The sequence below is a fragment of the Phytophthora infestans genome, genomic scaffold, assembly GCF_000142945.1.
Source record: "Phytophthora infestans T30-4 supercont1.33 genomic scaffold, whole genome shotgun sequence".
Lineage (NCBI taxonomy): Eukaryota > Oomycota > Peronosporomycetes > Peronosporales > Peronosporaceae > Phytophthora > Phytophthora infestans.
Window position 1 is genome coordinate 243,108 of NW_003303726.1, and position 21,025 is coordinate 264,132.

Consider the following 21,025-nt stretch of genomic DNA (forward strand, 5'->3'; position numbering starts at 1 on the left):
TCCGTCGGCTCAGCAACTGTCCAACGTGGACTTACAAAATGCGATGTACAACGGCTGGTAGCGCATCATTTTCGATACGGGTACGATCTGTTTCGATACCTACGGCTGCATTATATCATATAATGCAGCCGTAGGTATCATCATATAATTTATATGAGTAAGCACAGCTGTCCCGGGTCGTGGAGCGACTCGGACACCTCGTAAGAGATTCGAGCCAAAATTCTCGACGGTGTTGCGCACTTACACACATGAAAGTGGTCTCGGACTCCGATTTCCCTTGCGTGGCCACCATCTTAACACTGCTCAAAGACGGCGACCTGGAGCACATTCTGCCAGCGCTCAGAAGTTCGGCACGGACGCTCCACAACGCCGTCACATCCGGTTGACAAGCCGCTTAATGGGACACGGGTAGTATAAAAACAGTATACAGCCAGCTTAATCTTCTGTTACCTTACGACTATGGGCTTTTGTGGAGTAGGCCTTAGCAACTTGTTTCGATTAGTAAGCAATTGTTTACGCACGGCAGGTATTTTACGGGTCCGTACACCCTCTGTAGCGATGAAAGTATGTTGGTATTTATCTCTTTTTCGCTGTTGTAATGAGCACTTAAAACATTAGAAGCTGAACGCAGTAGTTTGTCCTAACATACTTGCATGACATCACTTAAATGCAAAGGCCCGCTCGGTTTTTGATAGCGCCTAACGGGTGGCTCTTGGTTATGGTGAGCAAGTTTCCCCTTCTTTGTGAGACTAGCCGCCTACAAGATCATCCCCTGTGAGCGCACACGCGACTCTTCCTCTTCGCACCGCGCGCGTTCGTCCATCTCGAGCATGACGATGCACGCTGCTCCTCGGCCGCCGCCGCTGCAACGAGGTAGCGGGCTCGCAAGCGGCAGCATCTGCATGATGTTGATGGCCGTCCTCAGCACGGCAAGCTTCGACCTTGCGCTTGTTCTCCTCGCGCAGGACCAGCAGATCTCGAGGATGCTTGCGTTAGCGGACGACTCGACGCCTTCAAGCTTCGACTTCAGCAAAGTAGTCGTCTTGGTGGCGCGAATGCGCTTTGACATGGTGCAGCTAACGCTTTACCGCTGTCCAAGACACGGTTGGCACCCACGGTGTCTCGAAATGTAATTTGGTCCGTACAGGGTCGATGGTATTCCATTTATCGACACTATAAGTTCTAGGCCTCATGCGACACCGTACATGAAGCCGAAATACAATGTGGTTGCCCCCACCAGCTTACAAAGGCTTTCTACCATAATCGCACCCAAAACCCATTTAATTATACTGTAAAATGGTAATCTACGAAGTGGGACCGTGGGACTTTGCTGCCAATAACTTGTAGAATACAGTGCTTAGTGATGATAGAAAGTAGGGAATAAGCGCTCAGTGTTGCTACGAGTAGTTATTGCGATTCCACAGCCGCGTCGGTGCATTACCACCATCCAGTCCATACAAATGTCGTATTTGTGTTTGTATTAGCTATTATCATGACCATACATTTTACCTGACTTTAGTATGGTCCTGGGTGGTGATCTAATGTTAATGGCGCCACCAGTGCACTAGCTTTAAGAACTGCTGTTCTTTCAATCGTTTGTCCACTAATCGTGCCCCCAAGCTCTGAAAATTGGTCGATAAGCGTAGCTAATCAGGAAAAAGCCAATAATGGTCGCCATTCTAAAATTGGGAGCCGAACTGACGAAGCTGCAGATAAACGCATTTGGGGGCCGACACAAAGTATAAGAACGAAGGCGTAAATTTGCGTTTTTTTAACGGCAATAGGCGTTTGTTCCTAGCTGTTTATGTAGTGGTCTTTTACACAATTAGGAGTGTTTACCGACGCTGTTTAACGTAAATCGGCGCACTGAAGGAAGCGTAAGTGCTCCATGTTCTTCATTTAGAGGTTGGCTCGGAAACCCGGACTCGTTCGGCTCGAAGGAGTATTCTACTTACAGAAATTGGCTTTTTTATAAGTAAAATAACAATTACCTACTTCGTGCTATGTATGTTGGTTGGCCCTGCGAGTGGTTAAATGTGATAAAGTACAGGTATCTACCATAATATTCAGGTTCCACCCTCTCATCAACTCCGATCAATACTTATTATTACCAAGTATAATGCAGAGGTAGGCTTGACTCAAGTTTTGAGTTGCGGCTACTCCGCCGAAACCATGTTTTTTTTACGGAAGATTGGTGTAAAACGCTAGCCAGACTGTAGTCGTAGCGTAATATCAACGTAGTTGCTTTCTAATTACTTTAACGCTGCCAGGAAAGACTTAGAAAGAGAGCCAAGGTGCGTTTTCGATCCAATTTCTATATGAAGCGGGCGGGACGCTCACTTCTCATTTAGTGCGCCGAGCTACGTTTGACTGCGTCGGTTAGTGCACCTGGCTTTGGGCAAGGCTGCTACATGAAAACAGCTTGAAACAAATGCCTATAGCCATAAGAAAGCAGAAGTCGTTTTTGTTCTTATATTATTGGCATTCGTGGTAACAGGAATAGAGGTTTTGGAGGCAGAGAAAGTTAACAAGTCAGCGCAGCTCAAGCCAAGGTTTTGGGTATGCCTATCCCGTGAAGGTAGTGCTGACTCCAGCACCACTCAGTTTCGGTTTCTCTGCTCAAGACCAAAGCTCCCACCACACCACTCCCTAGATTTAGTTATATTTATACTGCATATTTAGTATTTTTGGGAATCAGCCCGTTGTCTCTACTAGACCGTGCTGAGGGCCAACACCAAACCATAATCGACTGCCATTTTCCCCAACGACCGTGTAGCTGTGGAAAGATTTATTTTTCGCCGACGTGTCAATTTTTGTTCATTTTTAACATAAAGACCGGATCTCAATGCGGCTCGGCGATTTGCCAATTTTGGTCACATTTGAAGATCTGTAGTGGCCAAAATTTGAAAAAAGTTTAGATGTTATAGCTAATGCCAGCACTGTATGCGACGTTTACACAAGTCTCGTATTTTACTAATCAAAGCTCTGACATATCTAAGCAGAAATCTAAAAGGGTATAAATTGATCCACGGATCTCATTTGGCGCGGAGTGCACAGTGCGAAATGACTATAAAACATGTACTTAGATCTAGCCCCGCTGCTTCTAAGCAGCGCTATATCGCAAAGTATTGACGTTAACTTAAAGCTACCCATGCTTCACTATCGCGGCTCGGGTGAGAATCTAACGTCGATTAGTCCGCATTGCCGTTAGTACACACAGCTCGTCAGCGATTGCTTTCGTTGCTGAGCCGTGGGTAGTCTGTTGAAGGTAACGCATTTGTGTGTTCGGTCCGTTCGGAGCCAAAAAAGCCAAACGGAGCCGTGTAGTTCAACGAGTCTGATAGACCGTTTTAGAAAATTAATAGGATTCCCCAACTTTCAAATATGACTACCGGTAGTCGGAAATTTCGGAAAAACTGAAAAAAAGAGTAACGAGGTTTTGCCGAAAACCCAATGCTTATGCTTCTATTTTTCCAAGAAATATCTTTTTGCGCTCAGCCTCCTGATGACGCACTGTTCGATTTTCCACAATGGCGATCACTGCGTACCATGTTTCTACCGTCGAGAACTTGACCCATATTCAACCGCATCTGTGTAACTGTGAAAAGCGTGATGGATTAGCGCTCGGGCTGAGCGCGGCATGCTTTACAACGACGCTATATTACGGCAAACTTCCTACGATGTCACCGTATCCTCGACATTAGGTTTCTGGAGATCATGGTCACCGCTACGCTGCACGGTTTCAGCCAGGAAAATACTTTAAGTTTCAGATGGCCAAAACGACTGAAGGCGGCGTGGTCCAAGTACATTTCCTATTGCTCCGCATTAATGACCCCGCTGAGAAAAGGATTGCTAACTTCATCAGAGCTTGTGTTCCCAGACGTGAAAACTACGAGTGGGATGATTATTTTCGGGATGGAAAACCTAACGAGTATACTAGCGACCATACATTTGTTAATGTTCTCTTTGTGTACGAGATTGCTGTTAAGTATCGCGGTCTAGTAGAGAAACGTGGACAAGTTTTCACGCGAGCTCCGATCCAAAATTCCTACGGGTGGTATTCAAGAATGTTGACTGCGGCCGAAGGAAATTTTACCCAAGTTGCTAAGTGGATTGAGAAACTTGTCCAGCAACGTGCAAGACACTTGAAACGAACGGCCCTTGGTCAAGCTCAACCAGTGAAAGCAGGTACCCAAGGAGCTGATGATAAAGGCGCAAAGGCTGGGGGTGACAAGGAGGGTGAGCTTGGTGCAGGAACTGGTAGAGACAGGGACGCTGACCAAGGTGAAGAGGCTGACGGCTAATGAGAACGATTGGCAACTCGACGAAGATGTAGCCACAATTACCGCCGAATTGGATAGATATTCTCTCTATGATTCTATCATAGAATCATGTAAGCACCTGTAAGATCAGGTCCGTGCTTCTTTGGCCGAATACCATCCAGACTAAGCTTTATATTCACTACGTAAACATGGCTTTACCTTTCTGTCCGCTTGATTAGAGTCTCATTATGCTTTAAAGGTTCATGTACGAACTCCCTTTAATTTTACACTTCGACGTAAGATGAGAAGTATAACAAATCCGATTACACGGAAGTCCAAAAAACTAAGAAGTTACGTCGCTGTCAGTTTTCCTCATTTATATTTTAGACGATTGTTGATATATGTAGGATACCAAGACGTGAGTGACGCCATGAATCCCAAGTTTTTATCACGACGTAGTTTAAATATAATATGTATGCACATATAGTATCATGCGTCGCGTCGTGGTCATTCCTTATAAAAGTACATTAAAAACCTGCTTGAAAACCATATCCACAAAATGGCTTTGGCACAACAAGTCCCAGTTTCAAGACTCACCTCAAATGATTTTGCTACTGTTGTAAGGAAACACGAGGCTAAAACAATATGCGCCTAATTCCATTTTCTATTTTAAACTTTTGATTTATAACATTTGAGTAATAAAACTCCAACTACGGCGTCTTCTCTTCTCTCACGTCTGGGACCCGCCGCAAAATGTGTGCTGACGTGGCTGTCGACGGTGAAGAGTGGCTCACTGGAAGTTTTGATACGACGCACCGTCAATAATGCTATCCGCTGTCTCGACTGGCGCCAAGTTAAGAATTCGCTGAATCCTCCAGACGGCAGTGACGGGGTTCCGTTCGGGCTATGCGATGCGACCCGAGATGACTGGATGCTACGTCCACTCCGAGCAGCAAGCGCCGCGACGCGGCTCATGGCGGCAGGATCCTCATTGTTGAGCTACGGGAAATTCTACACGAAACCGTAATTTTGGGCATTAATAGGGCATAGAGGACCGGCTAATATCGACAACCTTGAGTCCTCCTTTGGGGTGGACGTCGCCCTATAAGAGAATTTCAAGCCAGACGCCAGCTTCGGTCCTCGCGAGGACCTTCTGAGCAGAGCTTACACCACCCCTTGTTTGAGTGGAGTTCCACACACTGAAAGTAGAGGTTGGGATTTACTAAACCTACTAGCCAGGGGGTCGTAGCTTGGACTTTAAGGCCGATGCGTGGCGGCAATGTCCAGGCGTGCAATACGTTCTTTGTATTCGCATCGGCCCGGAGCTCAACGTCTGCCAGAACCGCCTACACTCAATCGTGAATAGGCAGTTTGAAGATTCTCGCAAGCAGCCAATGAACATCGACAACAATTCTGGCTTGGTGGTTGACTCTCGTCGTTTGCTGGGGCTTCCGCCCGGTACCAATCTTCCTGCTGGTTTCAACGATCCCGTTCAGTTCAACAACATCGACGCCATTAGCTGCTTCTGGCTTCCGAGCAACGGAACATCGGGATACGGCGGGCAAGGGAACGATATAATGCAGAAAAGCCAGGGCGCAATGTCACGAAAGTAGCGAGGAAGCGTAGGAGCGTAGACGGCGAGTACGGCGCCGTAGACAGTTGTAGGGGAGGAGAGGAGTTGCTGCTCGAAAGCAAATTGAGAAGTGATTAATCAGTTAGAGTTGGCGGCTGCAAGCTAGTAGCTGCCGCACAACCAGTAGTTCTTAACAACCGGATATTCACGCACGTATCCAGGTCCATCCTAAAACCTATCTTTCTCCAATCCTGATTTTCTCTGTAACTACCAATGAAAGCGAGGAAATACCATCGGTCAGTAGAAAACTACTGATCTGTCCCCAACGCGGCGCTGCCTACACAACTACTGATTTCACAGCTACTGGAGTGCTATTAAGTTCGCATTTGCATTTTCTCTTAGGCTCAGTCTTATGTCGTCCCAAAAGAGGGACGGACCAATCAGCGATCTAGTTTGCGGGATATTGGGATGACCTGTAAGGTTGACACACTTCTCGTCCCACTGGGACGTTGTGTGGCACGGTCTTGGGATACACAAATCCCGCTCATCTCAAGTCCAATCGTCTATTCCAGCAGCAGCACACACCGCCGACACGAGCCACCTGTCTATAACACCGGGTTGGAAGTCCTGCGGATTCTCGAAATTGCAGGCATCCCATCCCGCTATTGTGGGCAGATATAAGACCGAGCCTTAATCCTGTCTCGTTTGGTGTTAAGTTCGCATTTGCATTTTCTCTTTGTCCTGCCTCGTTTGGTCTATCAGTCTCTGACTCCGGCGCGTTGGCTGCTCGCGACGCTGGGTTCGTCTTTCCCGCGTAGATTGATAGACCCAGACGAAATTGACTGACTCGTGTTCGAACACCATCTTTAGGCGCGCTGGCACGTTGGTACTTGGCTCCCACGTCAACTCTGTGTACCCCACCCATTGAATAAGGTAGTATACGAAGTTATTCACCCACCGTTTGGCGTACATTCTTTCTACCTCGAAGAGCTGAGCATTGTCTCCTCTACTAGCTCGGCGCTCGTTTGCAAAAATACCTTCTCCTCTACTGACAACGTCACGTAACCCACCACCTATGAACGATGCACGCTCGGCGTCCAGCTCTCGGTCGACTTCGTTCGGTATGCTAACTTCCCTGCTTAGACGAAGCTGCCAAAAGGAGCCGTCCAGACGGCGCTGGATCGTTCGGGCGTGACGCTGTCGGGGGTTGAGCGGAGGCATCGACCAAAATGGCGAATGCCACCGAAGTGCACTCCACAAAAACAACCATATAAATAAAGGCGTTTTGAGCAGCTAAAAAATAGTACACCGAAATAACATGTTGACGTCGAAGTAGCTGGGTACACGACGTATCCAACTGGTTACTCTCAGGGTACGTTAGTAGAGTTCTATCTACTCACAGAGATTGACTCCCCAGTCCGCTTGCTGCTGATATTTTTTGAGAGTGAGGATCAGTAAGATATTCTATTGGAAAGAAATACCTTAATTATTAATCAGCAGTCAGCGATTGCAATTGTTTGTGTCGTAAGTTTCCTTGTTTGTGTTGGAAACTCAGTGTCGGCATATTGGTTCGCGTCGCGTATACTTTTGGCTGGAGCGGTCTGAGGTATCAACTTTTGCGTCCTCCCTCAAAACACCCATGCTTATAGCTGTAGCGATGTCAGAAAGATCTGCCACGAAGGGAGAACTCCCATAATTCGGAGGCGGCTTTCGAGGCATGGTACGCTTAGGGCAAAAGCGGTTTTGCTGAAGGCAGCAGAAATGTAGCTATGATTAGAGTTAGGTACTGATCGAACTTTATCATTTTCTACTGATTGCCGTCTTTTCTGCGCCGCGTTGGGGACAGATCAGTAGTTTTCTACTGACCGATGGTATTTCCTCAATGAAAGCCTATGAATCCTAATTCTTATCTTGGTCGGAAATTTCGCACAGCGTCCCATACCGTATTTGAGATCTCCTACTTCAGAGTGATCTCCTAATTCAGACTGCCCTCCAACCAATCACATATCGAGAATGGAACAGCGCACAAGTCTACATCTTCTCATTCAGAGTACAAAAAACATGCTAAACTGTAACTATCCACCAGCTCATTGCCAGAAATTTGCAATGGCGCGCACTCCCCTCACGCTCGGCCAACGGAAAGGGATAACCCGTATTTCTGGCACTGGCAAGCCTCGCAAGAAGTTCAAGCGCGTTGCCATTTCATACGCCTACAAGCTTTCGGTTGTGGAGTGAACCTGATTGGGAGCTGCTACGACGGTTGCTGGAAGAAGTGCCCGTAGTGCGCCATGCTGTGGATACGCGTCACGACATAGAAAACTTCGTAGTTCCCGAAGAAGAACTTGATAACTAGATTGTTTTGTTTAAATAATACGTGATAGAGATGCGTCGGTACGTGTACAGATCTTGTGCATTTTGCAACAATACAACTTTAAAAATATTGGGTCTGAAGTAGGAGATCTCAAATACGGTAATCACAATTTCCGGCTGGAAGCTTGATTGTTGCAAATCCATGGGATTTTGAGCCAATAGGATTGTAGTATGCTGTAAAGACACGCAATCTTAAGTTTACGCTGATCAGAATCTGACCAGCTGAACTCAAATAATTGACGTGGCTGGTCACTGCCATGCCATTGGCTAGTGACCACCACGTCACACGAAAGCTGCTGCAGTTGCGAACGGACAGCCCCCACACCGCCACCAGCGTCGTCAGTAGCTCACCCACCCACCTGTCAGCAATATCGCACATTTTGTTTTCTTTTTCACGTTCTCCGGTCATGCATCGTTTGTCCCGTACCCGGGAACGGAGGGGTCATTCCAGGAGCTCTGCCTCCCGTCGGGATGACCCGAGACCCTGGAATCACTCCTCGCCCCGCCGTCCCGTCAGGGTGGTTCCCGTTGAACTCAACCTCGCACGTACCCTTGACCGAGCCCGTTAGGGTGGTCCTATAAGGGGACCCCAGAACGCCGGAGTCTTGGCGTCGTGGGACCAAAAGCACCTCGCGACATCAAGCCCCTTCCCAGAAGCTCTCCGCTGTCCCACGAAGGCCGACAACAAACGAAGTGAATCCTTCCTTTTTTTATATGTAGTGTAGTGTATGTAAGGTCGAGAAGGTGTTAGACCTCTCTTCCGGTTAGCTCTCAGTCTTATATTTCCCTCCTTCTACTCAAGAGGAAGCCAAGCCAATCAACAACCTTTTATTTTCAACTCTCTAGTGTTCCTATCTACCGTTCCTGCAGCCACTGAACAAGACCGTACTCCCTGAACAGCCGCGGACTACCCGACCCTCGAAGGAAGAGGAGGTATACGACATCTGGTGGAGAAGCAGGGTAGTCTGCTAGCTAGAAAAGGTCTTGCTCCAAGTGAAGTCTCGCGGAGAACGTCAGAAGGAAGGACAAGATGTCGGCTACTAACAACAGAGAAGATGAGAGTGCCACTGTCCGGGAAGAAGAAGACCCGACCGAGAGTCTGCCTTCGAGAATGCGACCCAGTCTGTCGACTACGCAAGGCCTCCAAAACGTGCAGAATATCATAGACCAAGCGGCTAACCGACTTGGGGGGAACAACTCTAGTACTGGTGTCGAGCCACCCGCGGACGCTTTGGGCTCCGGGGTCCCTGCGACCTTCACTTCGGAAGAGTTGGACTCGATGCTGACCCTGAACGGCGGAGGCGGCCGAGGTACGGTGCAAGGCTGGCTTAACTCCCTCAACTGGTTGAGATCCATGGCCCCTCCTGAAATTGCCGCCGCTATGGAGAGAACTGGTGGAAACGGCCTTGTGGGGACTCCCCCTCCTACGACTCGAGTAAGGACTGCAATCCCGTCGTACCAAGGTTTCACAATCCGAACCCCAAATACGTCATATGGGCAGGACTTCAACCCGTTCTTCTCCCTACCAACTGTCCCTGAAAACGGTGGACGTGCTTCCCCGGCAAGTATTCCTCCGAGGACCTCTAACGCTCCTCCTTGGGGTCTCTAGCCCTACGGTCACTTGCGAGGAGGCGGGGAGAACGCTCCAGCGGTAACCGTCCCCGTTCCTCAGAGGGTTCCTTTCCAGGTCTCGTCGCCTACCGTTCAAATTCCTACCCAAGGCCTGGGGTCTCGAAATTCGATTACCAGTGGAGTCGCGTACGAAGTCGACCCTACGAGAACAACCCGAGCTTCACAAGGAAACGGAGGATCTACGGCTTCTGCCGGAACCCACCAGGGTCCTGCGTATGGGGAATATGGAGGTAACTCCTACTTCTCCTCGCCTACGTATGGTAATACGCCTTCGACTACTAGTGGCCAGTATGGTATGCCCACTAACATCCGAAACGCAATTCGCATGCTCCAACCCTTTTACTCGGAAGGAGCGTCGGTGGAGAAAGCTAGATCCTTCTGGGAGGCCTTCGAGAACGCCACGATAGGGCTGGACGACCCCCTGCGTCTCAGCGCTTTCAGGGAGTGCTTGAAAGGCAAGGTCGGCGAAGATTGGTGGATGTACTCGCGCATCAACAGCTTTGAGGCTCTGAGAACTCGGTTCCACAACCAGTTCATCAGTCTGACCCCTTTGCAACTGATTGAGAATCTGAAGAACACTAAACGACCCCGGGTAATGTCCGCCGAAGTGTGGGGCGACATGATTTCAAGTCTCTGCGATAATGCTCAGTGCTACGACACTCAGATGCGTTATTAGTACTTCTTGTCTGGACTTCGGAACCGAGATTGGAGGAACGCCCTCACCACGACAATGATTGACTCCATCCCTGCGGCTGTGACCATGCTGCTCCTTAAGAATATGCACCGTCCGGTTGAAGACGACTCCGAGTTCGACAATGTGCCGTCCCCTAAAGCTTCCCAAGAGAACGCTGTCCTCGAACGCATGATGAACATGATGCAGCAGACGCAGAATCTACTCGCTCAGCAGCAACAGCAACAACTTCAACAGCAACAGCAGCTGATGGAGCGTCCTCTGACGACAGCCTATGCTTCCCCAGCGATGAATGTAGCTGCTGCCTACTCTCCTCCTGATCCGAACCCCTCTCTGCACTATCAGCCTACCGGAACGCTTCCTATTACGCCTATCAGGGGCGTTCGTGTGGGTCCGGACTTGCGAACCCAAGATGATCTTCTCGTGTGCGGTCGGTGTCACACTCTGGGGTGTAGTCGTATTCACTGTCGCCGCGGCAAAGCCACCTGTCCTCACTGTAAGGAAGTGGGCCACATCGGTCCTGAATGTGAGCGTGACCCTCCTAGCGGATTCCGGAACACCCAGCCGAGGAACGGACGCAAGTGCTTCCTGTGTGATGAATCGGGTCACATGTTGGCGGAGTGCCCTCTAAAGACGTCACTGAAGAGACTTGGCGGTCCGACAGGGGCAACGGTGGGATCTGTCCTAGGGCAAGCGCCCAGCCAGCAATGATGGGGGCGAGAGGGAGGGGAAGGGAGTGTCGCTCCTTCCTCTTGTCTATGGATCGACACAAATGGGAACACTTTGAACTCCGCGGAGGAGTCGACCAAGAGGTATGAAGTGTGTCCTGTTGGAGGTGGGATGAGTTCCGCCTTACCGGAAAGAAATGAAACGAACGTAAGCAATGAACATATGACGAGAACTGAAGAAATACTGCCGTTTGAGCATGAAGGACGTACGGCGCCCGTGTGGAACGGGGTATCGGTAGTCTCAAACCCCAACGACTGTTGGAAGACGGAGAGGGAAGCGTTTGTAAAAGAGGTAGGCTCGGGACCCGTATGGGACGGTCCCGCAATAGCTCCGCACGTCGACGAACGCTCCAATACGAACCTAAGCGTGGTTACTAGAGATGACCAAGAGAGCGAGATCGAAACAACGAACGAAAAACTAAGCAAGGAAGGAGAGACGGAAAAGCCGCAACTTCAGGCGTCCTCGACGGAACGAGACTACCCGTCGACGTCAACGAACCACAAGAGTGTGGTTTCGAGCGTGCTCGATCAAGACGAGGAAAAAGGTGAGTCCAATAACGGCCCTATACAGGAGGAGTTACCCTCAGACGTGACGGAGGTACTCGAAAGCCCAACCCGAGAAGAATATGGAGCTACCGAAGCAAGTGTTCCAGTACCAAAGGCGGACCCACGCGGGCAGGAGAAAGACGTGACCCCTCCTGAGGGAGACGACGCCTCCGAAAAGGACTCTGAGGACGTCGCCAGTACTAAGTCCCCAAAGAATGAACCGGAGAAGGAGCCTTCCTTTGCGAGGGTGTTCACCAAAGAGGAACTAGATACGTTGGAAGAAGGTAAGCCATCCGAGCTGGCTGAAGAGAAAGAAGAATATGACAAAGAGCTCGAAGACCGACTGTTTCCTCTCGATGAAGTCGAACTGAAGCGCCGGTTAGTTGAGAATGCGGAACAATCGAAGGAATTGTCTCTTGCCGAGTTGAGTGACTTACTAGGCATTCCCGAAGAACAACTAGCGAGGACCCGAGATTCTTCCCCCGGTCGACTATCTACTCCTGAGTACTGGTTGGAATGGTACTAAAAGACACTAGCCTCGTCCAGAGAAGCGAAGCGAGCCAACCGTAATTTCCAAGAGGAAAAGCCAGTACGGATCAACTCTGTGACGTCGGACGACTCCGATTACCGCGACGAAGGGGGAGGGACCGCGACGAAGAGGTTCTCGTGGCAGGACGCGCCGAAGACGGTAGTGCACTTCCCGGAGCTGAGAGTCCCTCCTCTACCAGGAGAAGAGTGTCCCGCGGACCCCTCTGTAGTGGAAGACAATATCGCGCTAACCCTGGGGAGTTCCCCCAAAAGGCCCTCCGAACTCGGTGAAACCGAGTACGAGTTGCTGTACTCTCGCGGTATCGTGCCGGACCCTTGGCGAGCCATAGTGCGACGAGCCGTATACTTCCTCGTAAAGGCTGAAGCTTCAAGTAGAGGTGACTGGTGTGAAGGGTGTATTGGCGAAGGATCGCTAGATGAAGAAAAGAAAGATGACTCCCCGCCCCCCCCCACTAGGCTCCAAGATCTCCTAAGCCGGATCGAGGACTGGATCAATAGCCTCGCTGTTCCCACTGACTCACGATCGAAAGAGCTACTGACTAAAAGAATTGCGGACCTTTACGAGGAAGAGGCTGACGAACTCCGCTTAAAGATCCTCGAGAGGAGTTCACCCTGCCGACTCTGTCGTTGGAAAGATCCTGCTCCTAGAGGCTCTCCAGCGCCGAAGATAGTCAGTTTCGACTGCTCCTCTCTATTCGGTAACCGTACCGAAGCCCTCGGACCGAACTGTTCTCCCCGAGATAAGGAAAACGGGTTGTACGGCTATGTGAACGTCGTCACTGACGCTCCTGACCCTCGCCCCAAGCCAGGCTTGGTAGAAGTACCGAGCGCCACTGATAACTGGTCCGCTGACGAGGAAGAAGGAATCGTTCCCCTCGGCAAGCGAGTGATCGGATCGGTAGGGGGTGTGGAAGCTCTATCGTGGGGATTTATCGAGAACCTCCCGGCCGAACTTCTCATCGACTCCGGGGCCGTAGCGTGCCTAGTGCATAGGCGGGTATTGAAGCGTCTCGGCTTAACTAACTCGCCTCTAATGCCCTACGTTGGCAGTCTGAACGGTGTGTCCGGGTCTGCGCTCGATATAGAAGGAGTAATCTACTTGCCGGTGACATTGGGCTCCGTCGAGAAGAGAATACCGTTTGCCGTTGTGCCTAAACTACATGTCGACGCAATCCTGGGCACCAACGCTCTCGAGGACTTTCGCGCCGTGGTGGACTTGGACGAGAATACAGTCACGCTAAAGGACACGAGAGAGGTGTTCCCTCTGGGGTCTCCTCGGGTGGAAGAGTCTTACCTGTCCCGCATCTCATCTACCATTCGACTCTGCCCTGGTGGACAAGCTCTAGTAGTTGCGGAGGTGCAATATCAACTGAGCGACGGGACCACCGTCCTCATAGAAGGGCTTTCTGCGCTGGATGACTCCATTAAAGTTGCTAGGACCCTGTGCACTGTGTATAACGACCTAGTGATCGTGGAAGTATGCAACCCCTCTATCGAGAACACCGTCGTCAAGAGAAGCACCCGATTGGCGAGTGTTACGGTAATCCCAGCGTCGGCGCTTCAGCAAGGAACCGCTGCGAGTGTAAAGCACGGAACCGCCCTGCCCGGCGAGGCCCAGACTAGGGACCAAAGAGCTCAAGACCTGTGGATCCACTCGGTCATTAGCGCCTCTAATTCGACGACCGAAGTCGCTCAAGAATCCATACCAGGGGTGGCCAAAGTACTCAAGGAGGAGCTCTACGTCGACCTGGACGAGTCTAAATTGGGGAGCGAACAGAAGAGAATATTCACGGAGTTCCCCAACCGTTCAAGGACATGTTCGTCGAAACCTCGATGCGCCCCGGACGGACGAACCTGCTCGAGTTTTCTATTGATACTGGAGAGCACTCGCCTATAAAGCAGCCCCCTTACCGAGTGTCCAAGGCGGAAGGAGACGTGATGGAATCCGAGATACAAGAATACTTAAGGCAAGAACTCATACGACCCTCTTCTAGCCCTTGGGCGAGCCCGGTGCATATGATCCGCAAACCTGACGGCGGGATACGGCTCTGCATCGACTATCGAAGACTGAACGCTGTGACTATCAAGGACTGCTACCCGATGCCGCTCATCGATGACATTCTAGATGTACTCGGCAACGCTAAGCTGTTCTCCACGATGGACATCGCATCCGGCTACTGGAATGTTCCGATGGCTGCTGATAGCGTGGAGAAGACTGCCTTCACCTGCAAATATGGTCTCTTCGAGTGGCTCGTAATGCCGTTCGGACTGTGTAATGCCGTACCGGCCTTCGAACGACTGATGGAGACTGTGCTTGTTGACCTTAAGTGGCGGACTTGTCTAGTGTACCTCGACGACTGCGTGGTCTTCAGTGAAGACTTTCCTACCCACCTAGTACGACTAAAACAAGTCTTGGAACGGTTCCGGTCGGCGGGATTCAAGCTCAAGATGAAAAAGTTCAAGTGGGCACGCGACCAGGTAGCGTTTTTGGGTCACATCGTCACTCCGTCTGGCATATTACCCAACCCCGAAAAGGTCAAGTCGGTGATGAACGTGCTCAGACCGCACGACTTGCACACTGTGAGGGCGCTCCTGGGTTTGACTAGTTACTTCAGGCGGTACATCCCGGGATACGCAGCCATATCGGCCCCAATCGAACGGCTTAAGATGAAAGGGGCCCGATTCTTCTGGAGCGACGACTGCGAGGCCGCTTTCCTGCAACTAAAGCGTAAGCTGGTGGAACCTCCCATCCTGGTGTATCCCGACTTTTCGAAGCGCTTCCTTCTATATGTGGACTCGTCTAAGCTCGCTGTAGGGGCGTGCTTGATGCAAACCGTGGAGGGGCGCGAGAGAGTCGTGGCCTATGCGAGCAAGCTACTAGTTGGCTCCGAGAAGAACTGGGTCCATAAGGAGGACGGTACGTCGGAGATCGAGTGCTGGGGTATCGTTTGGGCCACGCGCAAGTTCCGCTGCTACCTGGACCGTTGCGAGTTCGACCTATACACGGACCACAAAGCTTTGACGTGGGTATTCAACGAAACTAATCGTACGAGCAACGCTAAGCTGGCTAGGTGGGCCATGGAGTTGTCTCAATTACGTTTCAACGTGTTCCCCAAGCCTGGTACTTCGATGGGTCATGCGGATGGTCTGTCCAGGCTGTATACCCAAACCATCAATGCTATCTCTATGGCGGAGCTACTCAACGATGCTGATGAGCCCCCTCCTTGTACTGTCGAAGTCAAGGAGACTACGACTCTCGACTCGACTCTGCTCCCTTCAGGGACCTTGCCCGAGGACGCTGGCGAAGCTAGACCCGAGCCGTTCCCCGACGAAGAAGAGGTTACCGACCAACTCCTAGTGTCCCCCGTTGATGTGTTCGGGTTACAACAAACTCGCTTCGTGGAAGAACAGAAGAGGACACCCTGGATCTAAGCTATGATAGCGTTCCTTAGCGATGGAGCTCTAGCTCTGGACCCTCAAATGCGCACCAAATTCCTGCTGATGGCGCCTAACTACTCGGTAAAGAACGGAGTACTCATGCGTCGCGTACACTTGAAGGCTCGCGCTGGACCGGCGTCTACTTTTGAAGTTCCTGTGATTCCCCTGCCTTTCATATCGATGGTACTACATCACTGTCATAAGGATGTACTTGCCGCTCATGTCGGAGTTACGAAGACGCTCGACAAAGTGCGCAAGCACGCTTACTGGCACGGGTGGAAGAAGGATGTGGCCGAATATGTTCGGGAATGCACCGTGTGCGGCAGTGGTAAAGGCTATCGCCCTTGGAGAAATGGCCGAATGCAGAGGTTGCCCGTACAGGAACTATCGGGACCTTTCTCGCTATTAGTGGTGGACGCCATAGGTCCCTTAGTGGCTACTCCTTGAGGCAACAAGTTCATACTCGTCTTCGCTGACTATTTCACTCGATGGGTCGAAGCGTTCCCAGTGGCCCGCTTGGACACTGTAACGTTCGTGGAAGTTATGGTGAACGAAGTGATCTCGCGGCACGGAGTCCCCGAGAAACTACTGAGCGACCAAGGATCCAACTTCATCTCGAACCTGGCACGATCCTTCTACGATACACTCGGGATCATGAAGTTGTTTGGAGCTGCTTACCATCCTCAGACTCAGGGGCTAGTCGAACGCTTCAACGGCACGCTGATCGGGATGCTGAAGATGTATGTCAACGAAGCTCAGAACGACTGGGACTTATATCCTCCCCGAGTACTGTTCGCATATCGTTCGTCGTATCACGAGGCCCTTAAGGACTCACCATTCTTCAGCCTGTATGGCCGGGACCCGGTGTTACCTCTGGACCTCGCGTTTCTCAACACGAACAACGTATGGAAGAGTAACGAAGTCGCTAGCTACAGACGAAAGCTATTCTTATCTCTACGGGATACGAGACGATTAGTAGAGCGCCAACTCTTGAAGGCCCAGGGCAGACACGAGCAACGACTGAGCAACCAAGTACCGATTAAGTTCAAGGAGGGAGACCCGGTGTGGGTATACCAGTACTTTCGAGCTCGTCGCGGGGAAAAGACCACGAAGAAGCTCGCTTTCGCGTGGCATGGTCCGTACCGTGTGGTCGGGATCGTGGGAGAGAACTCCTATCGAGTAGCCATCCCTTCTCACCCCAATCGGGTCGTGACCATTAACGTCAATAGGTTGAAACGTTTCCAAGGGCGATGGAGTCGACTGTTCCCTTCTGAAGTACCCGAGGGAGTCCAGTCGAGTCCGGGTGTAGACGACGACGGACCTCTATCTGAAGAGGACCTCCCCTCTACTAGCTTCGTAGATAGACTTCTGATTGGAGGGGAAGAGACGGCCCTGACCGGAGTTCCTTGCTCTGTGATCGACATAATCGCCCGACGCAAAAAGAACCGTGAAGAGCAGTTCCTGGTGTTGTTAGCTACCTACGAGACTCTTTGGAGACCACGAAACACACTATTGCCCACCTACGCTGCTCTGATCAAGGCGTTCGAAGAAACCCGTCGTCGGGAGGGAGACCTACCAGAACTACGTCGCAGCGCGCGGTTGGAAGACGCTAACGCCGCCGTTGACGAAGAAGAGCTACTCTTCTAGGGAGGGGGAATCGTGGCGGGTCGATCCAATGAGCCAGAGTAAACTCACGACCCCGCCTCCCTCGAAAGTGTCCTGAAGAACACTTCTTACGACTTTGTATATTTTTGGATTCTACTTCACAAGTGGCTGATCTCCTACATACCAAAAAGAAAAACAATCTTCCCGCGATCTCAAGAAAAAAAAACGAAAACAACAAGTGGGGACGAATCGTGGTGAAAAACAAAAAGAAACTTAAAAAGGAAGACGATGCCAGTACTCTTACTCTCATCCAGTGAGGAACGGTTCTGGAATGGTACGAATCAATAACTCTTGTCGTGGTGGTCGCTGGTGTGGTATCTCACGCTTGTCGTCAATACGATGAGGGGGGCCCCCTCCGATCTGTCTCCCCTAAGGTACTGGTCGAACTAGCATTGACGAGTACCCGCCGCAACGCTTCTCAACGTAGTATGGCCGAGGCTCGGAGCATCGAACGTCTGCGGGTCGACGACGATGTCGAGGTGCTATATGACTTTCAAGCCGCCGACCCTAACTACGTTGAGGACCGCTCCGAGGACTACCACGAAGCGTTCCAACCTCCCCTGTCTGAAGAAGTTGCTAACGACGGAGTCTATAGTACTAACGTGAGAGATGTACGAAGAGGAACCGTTCGCCGAGGACGACGAACGACAAGTCGGGGAGGATGTCCTGTACCCGGGAACGGAGGGGTCATTCCAGGAGCTCTGCCTCCCGTCAGGATGACCCGAGACCCTGGAATCACTCCTCGCCCCGCCGTCCCGTCAGGGTGGTTCCCGTTGAACTCAACCTCGCACGTACCCTTGACCGAGCCCGTTAGGGTGGTCCTATAAGGGGACCCCAGAACGCCGGAGTCTTGGCGTCGTGGGACCAAAAGCACCTCGCGACATCAAGCCCCTTCCCAGAAGCTCTCCGTTGTCCCACGAAGGCCGACAACAAACGAAGTGAATCCTTCCTTTTTTTGTATGTAGTGTAGTGTATGTAAGGTCGAGAAGGTGTTAGGCCTCTCTTCCGGTTAGCTCTCAGTCTTATATTTCCTTCCTTCTACTCAAGAGGAAGCCAAGCCAATCAACAAACTTTTATTTTCAACTCTCTCGTGTTCCTATCTACCGTTCCTGCAGCCACTGAACAAGACTGTACTCCCTGAACAGCCGCGGACTACCCGACCCTCGAAGGAAGAGGAGGTATACGACACGCTGCCTCCATCAATCTACGATTCGTTGATGGCAAGTTGCACACTTCCGCGACTTCTAACGTCACAACCAAATTATTTGTTGTTTTATCTTCACAATTGTTTCTACTTTTTCTTGCACAACAGGCGAGTAGCGCTTGACAGAGCAAATATTTATGTGCAGGAAGCTGTATTGAAGTCTGTTGATCCTTCGAAGTTCTGGTGCCACCAGGACACCACACAACCAGACTGGTGGTGTGCGAACCTGCTCATTTTTGGGCATTTACATCCACGAAACGTGCATTGGAAATGAGGGGGGGAATATGGTTTTCGGTTGCTATTATACCACGCAGACGACCTCCATCTCATCTTTCCGGGAATAATTTCCGGCAATGAAACCCAGATATAGCGTCACTCCCCGCGCCCTTCACACTGGATACAGCAGTAGCCTTATTAATCGCAGTAACGATAGCGTTAATGGCTGGCAGAGTGCCAGATTCCGAGTCCACACAGTCCACAGACGGAGTAACCTTGTCCTTATCTGATAGGCTGCTTGAAAATGGAGTGGTTGACGCGTAAGCAGCTCCGTCGATCAGTGTATAGTTGTACAGTGTCGTGTCGTCCGTGAACGAAGCGAAGACGTCGTAGAGAACTTTGTCGTCGCTATCGGACAGGATCGGATTGGCGTACATGGAGAAGTCGGTCTCGCCATGGACCTTCATGGAGCTGCGCTTGAGTGTGAAGTGGAAGCGTAGCGACGGCCAATCGTTTGGCTGAGCAACAGCAACGTGTACGAAGAGTACCAGCATCACCGCAGAGGCGACTATTATACCTGAAAGAGTAGACGCCATGACCCCACAACGTTGAGATGGACGATAGAAGTCTTGCAACCTGACTCGGTAAAAGAAAACTGAGTAGCAATTGAAAACACGAGTGAAGTTTTGGATCGAAGTTCAGTTCGTGAAAGGAGAGTTTTGCCGTTTGAATCCTCGATCGCCTATCTTCTTATCTTTGTGCTTTGGCACATTTGGCACTCCATTTTTTTCTCCATACAAAAGCATCGGAGCACGGTATGTTACACGTCAGCAAATCAGAGCACAAACGAGAAGGCGCCGGTGATACCGGTAGTGTTGATCGAATATTTTTCTAACCTCGATACCAGTAGTATACCAGAACTGGATGGTACACTGTACCCGATGTTCTAAGTCGATTTTTTACAGGGGGGGTCATTAAAATAAAGAGCAACAAAAGGGTTCTGATTGGTCACATTTTAATGATGTGCTGGGTGCAGCACATAAGTATCGGGTTTAATTTTTGTTTTCTACATCGCGCTTACGCGAGGTATCCCAAAAAATTCATAATGGCCTCCCTCGGATGAAATTTTTCAAATCGGCTTTTGTCGCCTCGTTTTATTAATAATTCGATGATTCCATTTATATAAAATCGAGTAAGCTGTACATGCTTTCTCTGCTGGAATACATGCAGGTCTTAGGTAGATAAGGATTGTAATAAAGAATCTACCTTGGGTAATTAGCAATAACATCACTAATTTTTTTAAGGACCAAGTCCTACAATGTTGACTACAGTATTATAAAAAACAAAAAAAACTCCATTCAACGGGATGGAAGGTGAAGTAGTGTAAAACATAAAAGCGATTCCGTGTCTTGGGAAATGAATGGCAGCATCAAATAGCTCTTCATGAAACTAAACGCGTTTCACGATGTGATGCGCTTTCATGTGCGACGCGAGGAAGTTTGTGTTTAGAGCATAAACCGCGCTGTCATTGGGAGTATGACTTGAGATGCTCAACTTGGTTTTCACCTGGTCCGGCGTAGTGCCCTTCGACAGCCTTTCATGATCCTCTGAGCTGGCGTTCTTATTGTCCCGTCTCTTTCTTCTCCATCGGTGGCGTTCTTAATGTCGTCATCGCCCATACGATCGTCGACAATGTCACTTATTCTGTTCGTTCTCAGAAGCCGCTTTCCGTCGTCAGCTTCGATGGGAAGGAGCCAGCAGAATTGATGTAGGCGCTAGTGCCTTGTCAAGCTTGGATGTGTCCTTGTCCGCAACAGCTGACAGAACGTCGTTACAAGCGTGGAGAATGGTTGCAGTGAAGAGAAGAGCGGAAGTTGAGCGCATTGTTTGCGTGACGACGATAGGTGGGATGGCTTGTTCTTGCTGAAAGGCAAATTTTAATATGGTCCTCCAGCAACTGATTTTTTTTTGGTGGTATCGTGCCGTCATCGATGGCGAAGCGCATGCTCAGCATCCGATCAAGCAATGTCTTTGCTATGGGTACAATATTTTCATTTCGGCTGGTATTTCAATTTACGCAAAATCATAACCCGGATATAAATATCCATAACGTTTATAAGTAATGAAAAGTAATACCTGAATACAGTGAGA

General features: G+C 50.2%; 1 protein-coding gene across 1 annotated transcript; it reads left to right on the plus strand.

Annotated features, from left to right (window-relative positions):
- Positions 1–5,235: 5,235 nt before the first annotated feature.
- On the plus strand, positions 5,236–5,875 carry PITG_14795 (uncharacterized protein; the record flags this gene model as incomplete). The annotated part of the gene is made up of 2 exons (XM_002898957.1): positions 5,236–5,285; positions 5,512–5,875. 2 exons carry the CDS (start codon positions 5,236–5,238, stop codon positions 5,873–5,875), a joined length of 414 nt encoding a protein of 137 aa, XP_002899003.1.
- Between the last annotated feature and the right edge of the window lie 15,150 nt (positions 5,876–21,025).